Consider the following 13,695-nt stretch of genomic DNA (forward strand, 5'->3'; position numbering starts at 1 on the left):
GAGCCAGCCCACCCACCCCTCTGTCACTGCGCTCGCTCCTCTCTGTCTCTCCAGTGTCATTTCTCCTTCCTGGAGATTGGCAGGAACAGGTGGGCCAGCAGCAAGTGACTCAGCAAGTCACAGAGGCCTGTAGAGAAAACAGGACCTTTTCCTCCCCAAGTCTCCCCACCCCCAAACTCTGTGACAACATGGAATCAGACATACCTCTGCAAGTTACTTTATCTCTCAACCTCAGTTTCTTCATCTGTAAAGTAAGGATAATTACACCTACCTTAGAGAATTGTGAGGATTAAATGAAATAAACGATGTTCTGTGTCTAACACATAGTAGATGCTGTAAAAATTTGTTGAAGTATGTAGACAACGAGAACAGATTAGTGGCTACCAGGGGAAAGGGGGAGTGGGGGGTGGGCACAAAGTGTGAAGTGGTGCACCTACAACACGACTGACAAACAATGATGTACAACTGAAATTTCACAAGGTTGTAAACTATCATAAATTCAATAAAAATAATAATAAAAATTTGTTGAAGTAACAGATTTAGAGCCCTGAATAAGGTTATTTGGTTCTGAGGACTGAATTAAAGTAGAGATCCAGGGTGGAGAGGAGGTTGTTGGCTCCAAGGATGAATGATCGAAAAAGTTTTTAGGTCTGGGTGGGTCACAAACTAGGTGGGAACCATATGACTGTTGGATGAGCCTCTGGATTCTCGGGCCCCGGGGAAGTTTTCTGAGTTGTAGAGTTGGAGAAATGTGGAGAGGAGGCATAGAGGACCTCATCTAAAGGGTGCCCACAGGGCTCATGATGGAACATTTGAACAATGGTTCTGTAATGAAGATGGCTGATTTCTCAAAAGAGAAGGCTGAAAGGGGCCATGTATGTCAAAAGGGAAGAAGGGAGGTGAATATTGCTCTAGACTTTCTGAAAAGCCAAAGGGCCTGTCATCAGAAACATTTTTGAGGTGGGAGGGAGATTCCTCTGCCTGTAAGGGCTTTTGTCCCCACAACAGAAACTGAGGAAGGTCTGTATCTGTCCTTCCGCCAGAGTTAGTTATTGGCAGAACAAAGGAGAGGTCTTGCCCACTCTCAGGTGATTGCATGAAGGCCCTGATGGGGGCAGTGGGAAGGCTCTCAGCTCCTCCTGGCCCGGAGTCCAGCTTGAGGGGAAAGGTCACATTGTGACATCCCTTTGACAAGTAAAAATGGCAAGTAATAGGATATATTGGAGTATATGAGGAAGCCATTTGGTGTAAACCTAATTCGGCCTGACCTTGTCTTTCCAAAAGGGCCTGACCAAGGCCGTTAAGCATGCATTGCATATCTGCTTTGGAGATTCCCTATGGCAAGAGCAAAAGGCCCTTGAGATAAAGGTGCAACTTCCCTCTCCCTCCCAACCTTTAAGGCATCTCCTTAAAGACTAAGCACTTTCTTTAGGCTGGGAACCGATTGCAGCGCTCATCTGTGACCCCCCCAGCCTGAGGCAACACACCTGCCACCCCGCTGCGTTCACTGAGACAGCAGACCTATCCGCCGTTTCCATCAATCACTGTGCTGACAGAGCAGCCTTGTGACTATTGTAAAAGGGACATTTCAATCATATGTGAAACATACTCTTTGAGAGTATATAACCACCCTGTATACCCCCACTTCTTTGGAGTGCTCTGTTCCTTTGTGGAAAGACACTCCCGGGTTATAATCCTAAAATTTAAGCTCAGAATAAACTCACCCAAATTTTCATTTATAGATTGGTTATGGATTATTTTCATTGACACCTTGGAATGCAGTCTGCACTCATGTGCACCCCAGAACCTGTCCCCGCCCCCATTAGAGCCACTGAAGTCTGCCCTGCACAGCATGGGGAAGCAAGGCCAAGGAGGGGTTAGGGCCAGGCTTCAGGTGGCTTTGGACTTGGTTTATGCCAATGTTAGGCCTAGGTTGGGGACTTCCCTCAGGGTGGGATGGTATAGTGGAATGAGAACAGCATGGCTTCTGACGTTAGACAGATTTGAGTACGAATACTGGCTTTGGCACATATTAACTGTCATACCTTAGGCAACTTTCTTGGCCCTTCTGTGTTGTAATACCCCTGTGGGGACCTGGAATTGGCCACCCCAAGATATGTCTCTTTGGCATCAGGATTATTTGAGGCTGATTGCTTTTGATAAACTGGGACAGGGAAGGAGGCTCTGAGGAATGGAACTTGCCCTTTGTTAGGACACATTTACATTTGTAAGGTAAATCTCTATCTGTAAAAGGTGCCTCCCTCACTGTACCAGGAAGAAGAAAGCAGATGACCTTCTCTCTAGAAACTCTTAATCAATGCCAAAGGCAAGGACTTAAATCTGCATTTTATTGTGCTAGTCTGATAACCTCCTGTAACTGACTTCCCTCCCCCTCCCAACTTTGGCATTTCTTAAGGATTAAGCATCTTTCCTTAGGGAAGGAACTGATTGCTGCACTCACCTGTGACCGCCCAGCTCCAGACAATAGACTTGCCTCCTGCTACACCCTCTGAGACAGCAGACCACTACCTGCTGTGTCCATCAAGTGCTGTGCCAACAGGGCAATCTTGTGACTATTGTGGGAGGGACATTTCAATCACATGTGAAACACCCCGTTTGGGGGTATATAACCACTGTGTGCACCCCACTTCTTTGGTGCCCTTTCTTCCTTCAGGAAGAAAGGCCCCGGGCCGTGGTTCCTCATAAAGCTTTGTTTAATTTTCTCTTGCTATTCTGTCTCATGTGAATTTAATTCGTTCTCCGGCCAGACAGACCCACATTTGGGAAGAGGAAATGTCTTTCTCCCCTACAGTTTTGGCGTAGTCGGCAGGATAAATTTACCTGGCTGGACACTGCTTGTTCCTGGACCACTGCAGCCAAGAGATCCCGGACCCCTGACAAGAGCCGGCAAGAGGTAAGAGTTCTTACCACGTCAGTCTCCCGGATCTCTACCTGCAGGCTCCAATGGAAGCAAGAGTGGTGCATTTTTGCTCTTCTAAATTTAGATTAGCAGGAGAAAATGTTGGTGAGGCTAGCTTCTTGTATTCAGCGACTCTAGGATTTGAGTACTCACTGGTTGTAGATCCTTTTCCTCCCAGAGATAGACTTTTCCTTGTCTCTGTCTTTTTGTTTGTCATAAGACATAGGCATCTCTATAAGCCTGTTGTCTGGGCCTTTTGTCTTGTTCTATGTCTTGAGAGCTTGGTTTTGTGACCTTTCTGGTCTCCGCCATTGGAGGATGCATGTACCGGCATGCATCTTGGTGGCCAGTCACATAGACTGGGGCTCTGGGAAAGTTTGTCTTGAGAGCTTGGCTCTCTTTGTCCAGCTGTGTAAGCTCTCAGGGAAGTTTGTCATAAGAGGTCCCAACCACTTTCATAAGAAGCCTTTGTCGTCTCAACCTTTGTTGCTTGCCTTTACTTTCTTAGGCTATTTTTGGGAGCGAATTTTTTGGATCTCTTTTGGGGACGCCTCTTTGTCCTTGGTTAAGCTTTGGTTGAGTCGCTGTTGAGATCCTATTCATCAAATCGGCCAGATGATGGATCATTTAAATTCAGAAAACTTCTAAATTGGGGGGGAAAAAATTGTGAGAGCTCTCATCATAATTTTTATTGATATCTATCAAAAAAGCCAAATTAAAAAGGAAACATGGAAAATGGTAACTAGGTTTAAACCCTGACTCAGGTTATAATTGAACTGGTGAAATATAAAGGTCTAAGTGTAGATAAGATTGTAAAGGTTGGAATGCTTGAGCTGATTTTCTTTATAAAGAGATTATATCAACTTTGCCTGAGTATGTTTTAAAATGTCTGACTGGGAATACTTCCCTATCCAATAGTATAAGACTAGGACCTGTTAAGTCCTGGCCATGGGCCCTGTCGCCATGCTGCGGCTCTTCCCTGCCCATAGGCCCTGTCCCCACACTATTCTCTGAATAGAGGAGCACTGCTTCCAGACCTTGAGCCCAGGAAGTCTTTCTTTTGACTCCTTGGCTTGCTGAGCCCGCTTGCTTCACCAGCTTGTGAGCTAAAGTTCTAGACTTCCTTGTGCCTTTCTCTTTTTCAAGAATGGATCTAAATTCACTGCTCCATCGGGAACTTTCTTGGACAGCTGTATGAATCCATGTTTGCTGCCCATGGCTACTCTATGGGGCAAATTGTGGCATTCAGCCAGAAGAGAATCAGTACCTTAAGCCTGAGGGTGATGGAAAATGAATGAATCCATTCCTTCCTGACTCTATCTCTAATAGACAAATTTTACACGGGCACGGGTCGGCCACTTAAGTCATTAGGACGGCCGCCAATCTGTAAGACTCCCGTGGAAGGTTTCTTTTCCTAAGGCTGGATTGGGATCCCTTCATCTGGCACCTGACCACTCTCTGAACTGCGGGAAAGTCCTAATCGGGACTCCAGTTCAAGGAAAGTACCAAACTCTAACCTTTGGTTGAGTATAGGAACCCCTTCTTGGGAGAATGGCTCCAGGATGCAATTGGGTAGAATGTCCCCCAGACCGGCAGAAAAATTCTTCATTGTTTTTCTCTGTTCTTTTATCTTTGGGGCAATTCACCTGGCACTTATGACTGCCAGGCATAATAGGGAAGGTGTACAAAGGATGCAATGCAGAGGGACGCCCCCATCACCCCTTACTATAGGAACCCTACAGGCAGAACAAGTAGGATGCTGCCCTAGGTTTGGGAGATTTTCAAGGTAATGGACCCTTTTCTTTCCTCTCTCTTAAAGTTACAGTGGCCATTTTGGACTCTTTCTGAGCTTTGCAACTGAGAAGGGAATTTTTAAGGTGTTAAAGGCTCAACCCCTGGGAGCCCCCACTCTGGTTTCCGGGCCTGATCACCCCAGCAACCATGTGGGGAGCCCTCTCTTGGTGATTGACTCGTTAAGCATTTTAGGTGGCCTACTGAATTGGTTATGAAGATAGGAGACCTGTGATTTATTCTTTGAACTGTCCTAATGGTGTTGTGTGCCCCTGCATGGGAACTGCTGTGTGACCTCTATCTCGATAACCCTTGGGGGAAAGGCCATGAGGGTGAGGCCTGATCTCTTTCCCTTTGTTCTCCAGGCCTTTGCCTCCTGCTTCCCTGCCTGGCTCACCTGTGCTGGCTCAGGGACTGAGTGCCCTGGGCTCAGTGGGATTTGACTAGATCTTATAACTATGTTGATACCTGCAGTCAGGTGCCTTTGCACCCTTTCTCTGGCTTCTGTCAGTCGGACACCAGCTTTATGGCCATGAGGAATGCCTCAACCCAGAGACTCACCCCTGGGTGCATTTTAACTAGTGGAAACGCTTTCAGTTGGATAGGTTATGCCCCGGAAACTCCAGCTTGGAGAAAACTTGAGTTTCTCTGTGCCTTTGTGATGTAGTTGGACAGGCAGGTCAATCTAGAATGCCAGTAAGTTAAACCCAGTAACTTCCAACTGTCCTTGGAAAATCCTTGCAAGACTGGAAATACAGCTCTAGAGGCAGTTCAGATTCCACCCAGTTCCTTTATCTCAAAAAAGGATTATCATCTCCCTTCTCCAGGAACTACTATCTAGCCCATCACTAATTCCTAAGACTGAAGAAAAAAAAAAAAAAAAAGAGGGGAAAGGTCATAAGTGTGCCCTTGCTGAGAAAAAAATCTAGCATCTTGAGTGTCTTCTCCAGAAATATTAGTAAAAAGGCCCAGAACAAAATTTGGATTCATAGCTAGGGAACTTTGTATTATTGTACCAGATTCATGGAGTGATTTTTAAAACAATAGCTGTGAAGGCTCTGTGTCTGTGTGTGTCTATATGTGTGTGATATTTTTACCCCCAGGTGATATGGCCAAAACTAAGAGCTCTGTTTAATTGGCTTAAAGTAAGCGCTTACATAAATTCTAAATGCAATAGAAATTAACCCAATGTCTTTTAAGTTAAGACGATATGGATTAATCTTTGGTTAATGAAAGTTTAAGTTTGTTGGTTTGATTAAAAGGGCATGTACTAAAGAGTTGTCAGTATTTGGATATAATGCAATCATGCAGCCTGGGTTTACTAGTTTAAAATAAATGAATAAATAAATAAAAGCTTATGTTATCCCTGTTACAAATTTGTCAGCACAATAGCTTTAAATGATAGCTGTTTGTCTAATGTCTCAAAGTTTTTGTGGGTAATCTAAACACCATTATTGGGAACAAATGATTTAGATATAAATGAAATAAGAGTTTATAGATAACGTTTTTTTTAGCAATAATTATAGTTTATGGTATGTGTATTTAAAATAACTTCCAAAATCTTTCTGGTAACTTGAAACTTTGAAGTTTTGCTAGGTTAATCTGAAGGATAAAATTCGTTGAGTAACTAGATAATTTCCAAATAGGATATTAGACATTAATTATTAAATGTAAGTTTACTTTTGGCTTCTTATTGTAAAGAGGCTAAAAAACATTTGGGTCTATTAGAAAGTATGCCTTGTGTTTTATTGTAAAGTGGCATGTTTCTAGAAATTAGGAAAAGTGTTTAGAATGCTGATATAAAACAGTTCATAATTGCTTAGTTTTTAGTTTTTTACTATGGTCTGTAAGGGTTAAAAGTCTAATTAACATACGTAATTAGTAATTAAAGCTACTGGAAATTAATAAGGAAAACAGTTCTGTATTCAAGGAAAGTAAAATGTATGTTTTCAGTAAAGAGGGTATAAAGAATGGAAATATTTTGTTTGATGGGTTAAGAAAGATAAACTTGTCCTAAAGTACTAGAAAGTAAGAAAGAAAGCGTGGAACAAATGCTGAATGCAAAAGAAAGTTATAGAAATTTTGAAAAGAGTTTTGTACCTGTTCAAGTTGGTTAAGATTAAAATGAATCTAATTAGGTAAACAGGTTTTAATATGAAAAAGTAAACTGGTGCAGAAATTAGAATTTGGTTTTCTCTCAAAAGGATAATTTTCTTAAACTCTTAGTCTGCTCTTGATAAAGAGATTATAAAAGGTTTAGAAGATCTATGTTTGGTTAAGATAATCTCCTATGCAAAAAGACAGAGGTCTCTCTATGCAAAAGACAGAGGTCTCTCTATTTAGGTTTTTTTTTTTTGATGTTGTCACTTTGGTTAAATATTATGAAGCATTGTTTCGGTGACCCTTGTTTTACAATGACAAGATCAGCAACCTCTTGATCTTGTTTAAGTAAATGTTTTAAAACCTTTTGATATTTTTGACAAGCTTCTCTCTCAAAAAAATTATTCAAGTCCTGAATAAAGGCTTTCCTTTGACCTGAATGAAGGAAGAGAATTTCTCTGAGGATTTTCAGAGGGCCCCTGAGAATTCACAGAGAAATTTGCTCTCTCTTCCTATAAGGTGGAAGATTCTAAACTAATTAGGCTTATTGGTCTGTTAAATTACATTGGAAGCATTGTCAGATAAAGTGATGATAATCTTTCTTAGTTGGTATTGTGCAGGTAAATGTTACTGATGTAAGTGTTTTGAAAATTATATAACATTCCTAAAATTCTGATCTGTCCTGGCTATCAGCCATAATTCTAAATATTATTTTAAGGTGTTGTATATCACAGAAATAACCAAGTTTCTCTGTCAATTGCCATTTTTAAGTCTTTTGTCGTTTACGGTCAGTTGTTTACTCTGATGCTTTTTGCTTTTGCAAATATGTCTCATCTTTAGAGGAATTAATGGAAAGGACTCTGACTCTGGAATACAGTTTTCCCATAAACTTTCAGATCATAGAACTGAACTCTGGGTAAGAAATTACAGAAATCTAATGGAAAAACTGATGACCCCATAAAACTGCTAACAGAAGATTAAGATCAAGAACTGATTATACAGGACTGAATGAACTGAGGATGATTATAATTTTTTTACGACTTTTGTTTGAAATATTGTTTTTGATGTGTTGTTTTGTTTTTTCAGATTTAAGGAAATTTTTTCTTTTATGCTAACTATGACTTATAGCAATTTAGTGAAATTGAGTGAAATTATACCTTTGTGAGAAAACTGAAACATTTATCTTTTTCTCCCTACCTGATCCCTCCAGAATTTGGAAACTCTTTGTGAGTATGGTTATTTCATGCCAATATAGTTATTTGCATAAGTTCAATAAGAATCTGTTCTCCTTATAACAGGACACATTGGTTGTATTACCAAGGCTTTGACTGGAATGTCATATTTGAGAGAAATGTACAGACTCGGATATGACAATACTGCCTTTGAGGAATAAGGTTGACTTTCTGAAATAAGCCACTTGGAAATATGGGCCTGGTACCTTGTTTACATAGATTCTGGCAATCTTACCTGGTAAGTAAGGAAGCTTGCTTATCTGGCAGATGTAAGGAACCTCAGAATATTTTGGGGGACCTCAAGAAGAGAGAAATCCACCCAAATCTGTAGGTACTGCAGGCAAAATCTGACGGCAAGTCCTTGGCTTGGTTTTCCTGGCCTTGAGAGGTCTTTAAAGTTCAATCTGAGACTCCTCATAAAAAAATTCCAGCAAAGGAGATTTAAGAGCCTATATGATCAATTGCTATTCTTGCTGCACTTATGTAAATAATTGGGCCAAGTTTCTTGAAACTAAACTTATTTTGCAAACCAATTAGTCTTAATTTGGCTATCTTTGGTAAAAATGAGGGTGATTTTAGAGAGAAGAACTATGTTTCAGTGAAAAACTAAAATACACATTTGTGGATCTTAGATCCTAGTTCTGTTATTTGTCTTTGAGGTTTTTCTCTACCTGTGAACTGGACTGGATCCTGAATTCTTCTGCTGAAATACCTGGTTAAAAATCTCCAAACTAATGTTTTCAATCTTTACTTCATTTTCATTTGGAATCATTGAGAATTGAACCTGCTCTTTTTCCTGAAGCCTTGCAAACTGAAGCTGAACGACTTGACAGAAACTTGAGAGATTCCTGTCTGTTGCTTTGTAAGCTGTAAGCCACTCAGAAAGATATCTGAATGCCCGATGACTTTCAAGCTACAAAAGATGCTTTGACTCTGACATGTAGAGAAGTCTTCTTTACTGACTGCCTGCTGGACTCAGGAACTAGTTTATAATTTGCCCCAACCATTAACCTTGTTTTTCTTTTATTTCCATAGAAATACTTATTAAATACCTGATTGCTTGTTTCCAAAATGTAGGCCTAACTTGGGGAGCCCACCTGCATCACCACCTTCCAAAATGACTTTAACTGGACTGATCTATTAACAGGACTAAGAAATGTGTTCAGTAAGATGAAACAATCTACCACTCAGCTTCTGGATTGTGAAACTTCTTAAAGTTTCAAAGGCGGGACTGTGGGGACCTGGAATTGGCCACCCCAAGAAATGTCTCTTTGGCATCAGGATTATTTGAGGCTGATTGCTTTTGATAAACTGGGACAGGGAAGGAGGCTCTGAGGAATGGAACTTGCCCTTTGTTAGGACACATTTACATTTGTAAGGTAAATCTCTATCTGTAAAAGGTGCCTCCCTCTCTGTACCAGGAAGAAGAAAGCAGATGACCTTCTCTCTAGAAACTCTTAATCAATGCCAAAGGCAAGGACTTAAATCTGCATTTTATTGTGCTAGTCTGATAACCTCCTGTAACTGACTTCCCTCCCCCTCCCAACTGTTGGCATTTCTTTAAGGATTAAGCATCTTTCCTTCTTAGGCTAGGAACTGATTGCAGCGCTCACCTGTGACCACCCAGCTCCAGACAATAGACTTGCCTCCAGCTACGCCCTCTGAGACAGCAGACCCACTACCTGCTGTGTCCATCAAGCACTGCACGGACAGGGCAATCTTGTGACTATTGTGGGAGGGACATTTCAATCATATGCGAAATACCCTGTTTGGGGGTACATAACCACTCTGTGCACCCCACTTCTTCGGAGCCCTTTCTTCCTTTGGGAAGAAAGGCCCTGGGCGATGGTTCCTCATAAAGCTTTGTTTAATTTTCTCTTGCTATTCTGTCTCATGTGAATTTAATTCGTTCTCCGGCCAGATGAACCCACATTTGGGAAGAGGAAATGTCTTCCTCCCCTACAGAACAATGATGGGAGTTGACTCTTGGAGAGGAGCTGACTCCCTCCAAAGTCATTAGGATAACCTCCTTTAGCCCCCAAGCCCCATTAATCCCATAGGCCTCGCTGCATCTTCACGAGCCTATCTTCTCTTCTCCTGTGTTGGCTTCGGCCCTGACGCATGCGCTCTCGGGTTTCCATGCTACGGTTTCCCTTCTTCGTTCTCCTCTCGCGACCATCTTGAGCCCCGCTTCCCTTCCGGTTTTGGCCCGGCCCCTGCCCTCAAGGCTCCGCCTCCCGCCGGTAGGGCTCCGCCTCCCGAAGCAGTTCCGGTTCGGAGACCAGCAGCTCCTGGCGCGGCTGAGACCGAGGCCGGAGCGATGCCTGCGCGCAGCCGCCACCGCCCCCGCCTCCACTCCAGCTCTCCTCCCCGGGCTCCGCCCCCGCCGCTCGAGGCGCTTCGCTGCGACCAGGCCCAGAGAACCCCCGACTCCGACGGCGCCTCTGACGCCGACTCGGAGGTGGGTTTGGGGAGCCCGACTCGGACTGCGGAGGTGAGCAGAAGCTGAGGCTGAGGAGAGGGGAGTTTGGGGGGCGCCTGCAGCCAAGGGTGAGTGGGGAGCCAGGGATGGAGGCGGGGACTGCCGAGGACAGGGATCTGGACGGGCCGCGGGAGACGGTTGAGGGAGCTTGGAGAGGCAGCTCTAGAATGGAATCTGAGGGAAATGGTGGTTGTTGAGCCAAGGGCCTGAGATGGGTGACGATGGCCAGAGGCTGAGGGGTAGGTAGAGGCTGACGGGTGAGGGAGATGTGGCCCTGAAGAGGCCAGTGCTCGGAGGTTTTTGAAAGCAGCGTAGTGAGGGAAGAAGATCGAAGGGGTCCCGCGGGAAGGTGGGGCCGGAGGAAGAGATGCTCTGGGGTTTGGCGGTGGGGGCGAGGAGTCAGAAGAGAAGGACCAGGGTCGATGCTATCACATGGCGAAAGAGAGGGAACCGGCTTGGCACTGACGAGGTAGCTGACCAAAGTGGGGGTGGGGATAATTAGGGAAAGGATTTACGTTTGACTGCAAGAGGGAGGAGCTGTCGGGTGGGAAGTCGCTGGTCGAAGAAAGGGAAATGGGGTCCAGAAGGACAAGGAGCTCTTGGGATATAATTTAGGGCTTTGGCATTATCACAGGTGTCTTTCAAAGCATCCAAGATCACTAGGGTAATGTACTCGGATTATAGGGCTTTCTCCTTTGTGGACAGTGGATTCTTTTAAGAATCTGGGGTGGGAGGGGCGGCGTTAAACACTGATTTGCCTAAAGGACTGGGGAAAGTAGTGAAAAGGAAGTGATTCTAAAAATAAAGATGTTATTTGGATTTCTTCTAAAAGCAATAGTGTTTCTTTTTTTTCTTTATTAAATTTATTTTAAATACCAGACAAGTTTAGATATTAAAAAAGGGTTAATACATTACCTTTACATTGAAAAATTAAACTCGAAACAAGAATTTGGACACTTAGGTTTTACAGATACTCAGTATTGAATGGTTCCAATTTGGCAGCTTGAGTGCACTCAAGTATTTACCACAGAGTAAAAATATGGTCAGTGCAGGTGTCTGGGTTAAAAGGATACATAAAACTGTGTGTGAAAGCACCACAGTCCAGGAGCCTACCAGATCTTCTCACCTGTAACTCCAGGATTGGAGTTATCGCTTGAAAATTGGAGGGGGTACTTTTAACAGATTTGCAGGACCAATATTAATGCAATTTTGTAGATATTGTATGAATAATATTTTTAGTAGAGTGATCTAGAAAAATAAGAATAGAGGATGCTTGTAGTTGGCAGTTAACAGAACTGGGACAGGTGGGTACACAGATGCTTTTTATAGAAGACATAGTTCCAAAACCATAATTGTGCCAGAAAAATAATGATTACAATATTTATATTCATCTTAGGAGAAATAAGGTAATTTTCTTTTGTAATTATTAAATTATAACATTGCTTCATGAAATCTTTGTTTGACTTTAGCCACGTTTCATATGTTGTTTTACCTTTACAACTTTTTATCTGATGATAGGTTTTGCAAAGTTGTTCTCCATTTCAAGACGAACTTTACTCTAAACAGATATCTACTGTTTAATCTTTGTGAGATAATAATTTATAATTGCAACAAGCTTTAAATTAGTTTATGTGTATAGACTCTATGCTGTATCTTCAGATGCTCAGTGGGCTAGTAATGATTTCTTCAAAGGAGAAGTGAATTCTTAGCTTTGCTTCTAGTTGTCAAAATATTAACTCCCTTTTCTTTAACTTAATACTAATGATGTTTAGTTGAAGAAGTTTACATATTACTAATTGTTTATTTATATTTCTGTTTGCCGTCACCCCACTGAGATTCTCTAGAGCCCCTGTTTTCATACATAGCTCTAAATAAAAGTCTTGGCATGTAAAAGTTTGCTAAATGAACTGAATTGTAAGAGCTCACTCTTAAAGGTTATGTCTTAATGTTAGTGCAAATTTAAAGAAAGAAACTGTTAGATGGAGTTGTACAATTACTATATTTGCATGCCTAATAGCTATTTTATTTTTGTTTCACTTTGACACTTCTCACAGCCACTTAGTATTTTATGGTAGAGCAGTTTCTCTAAGGCAAGAAAATCTGTATTATTCCAGAAGAAGCCATCAGGACTGTGATGGCAGAACATGCAGACATACTTAGATAAATGTTTTGATTTCGGTGGCATTCTTTCCATTCTGCACCGATTCTTATCACATTGCACAACTACTTGTAAACATTTTTATTTTGTTAATCACTAGATCCTCAATGCTTTTTAAACACTTTGCCATAGCGGATTTAGAGATATTTTTATGACTTTTCTAAGAATTGAAATTTGAACATTGTTTTTGAGAAACTGTTGAATCACAGATGTTCTAATGAATATTATTATTTTATCTTATAAGAGTGACCATACTAACTAGCTATTCTTTCAAAACTCTTACCTCCAGGCCTGATATAATATATGGTGTTAATAGTAGGGTATACCTAGCACGACCGTTAACTTGTGGATGGAACTTTTTCTTGTCTTCGTTCTTTATGTGGTGGTATATTGTTAATGAAAGTTGAATTCACTTTTTTAATTTAAAGCCTCTGTAGCTTTGATTCTTTATGAACATTAAACTGACTTCTGTGAGATATGAATACGATTCCATATTCTGCTATATTATCTATGAAGCTATTTTGAAAGGTTGTGGTATTAGTGGAAAAATATAATATGAGCTAAGTATAATTCTTTTAATGGATTTAGGTTACAGAGAGGGACTATGCTATCTCATGCCCAGATTAAATGTTTTACTTTTTACAGAGATTGGGGGGAACTTAATTTTTTTTTCACTTTTCTCTCGTTTATTTGTATTTGTTTACAAATAAGGTGTTACATATTTACAAAATGCTATTTCTTTATCTTTTTAAATTTTTGCTTGCCTGTGATTTTGGAAACTCTTGAAATCTGGTTTTGTTTTGTTTTTTTCTCCAAGGGTATAGAAGGGTAATAGTTGGGCAAGAACAGAAAGAGCCACTTGTCTAAAGGTAATATCATGACAGTGCTTCTTACTTTAAGTCTTGTGGTTCTCTTGGCTTTGAGAAATCAAGAAGTTAACTAAAAAAAGGAGAGCATGGGCCGGGCATGCTTGGTGAACAGTTCAGTCTTTACATGATGCCACTGTCACTAC

At 41.6% G+C, this 13,695-nt stretch overlaps 1 protein-coding gene across 3 annotated transcripts in view; it reads left to right on the forward strand.

The window, feature by feature from the left end:
• Window positions 1-7,889: 7,889 nt before the first annotated feature.
• Window positions 7,890-13,695, forward strand: part of SAMD8 (sterile alpha motif domain containing 8) — a 55,404-nt gene continuing 49,598 nt past the window's right edge. Inside the window, exon 1 of one of the 3 annotated variants that reach the window (XM_005602505.4) lies at window positions 7,890-10,537. In XM_005602505.4, coding sequence (XP_005602562.1) covers window positions 10,364-10,537 — 174 coding nt within the window. In that variant the 5' untranslated portion in view covers window positions 7,890-10,363. Of the gene's footprint in view, window positions 10,594-10,641; window positions 10,765-13,695 lie in introns of those variants that run through there. The other 2 variants (XM_001503968.7, XM_070227742.1) reach the window with 2 other exon arrangements.

Source organism: Equus caballus, chromosome 1 (assembly GCF_041296265.1).
Source record: "Equus caballus isolate H_3958 breed thoroughbred chromosome 1, TB-T2T, whole genome shotgun sequence".
Lineage (NCBI taxonomy): Eukaryota > Metazoa > Chordata > Mammalia > Perissodactyla > Equidae > Equus > Equus caballus.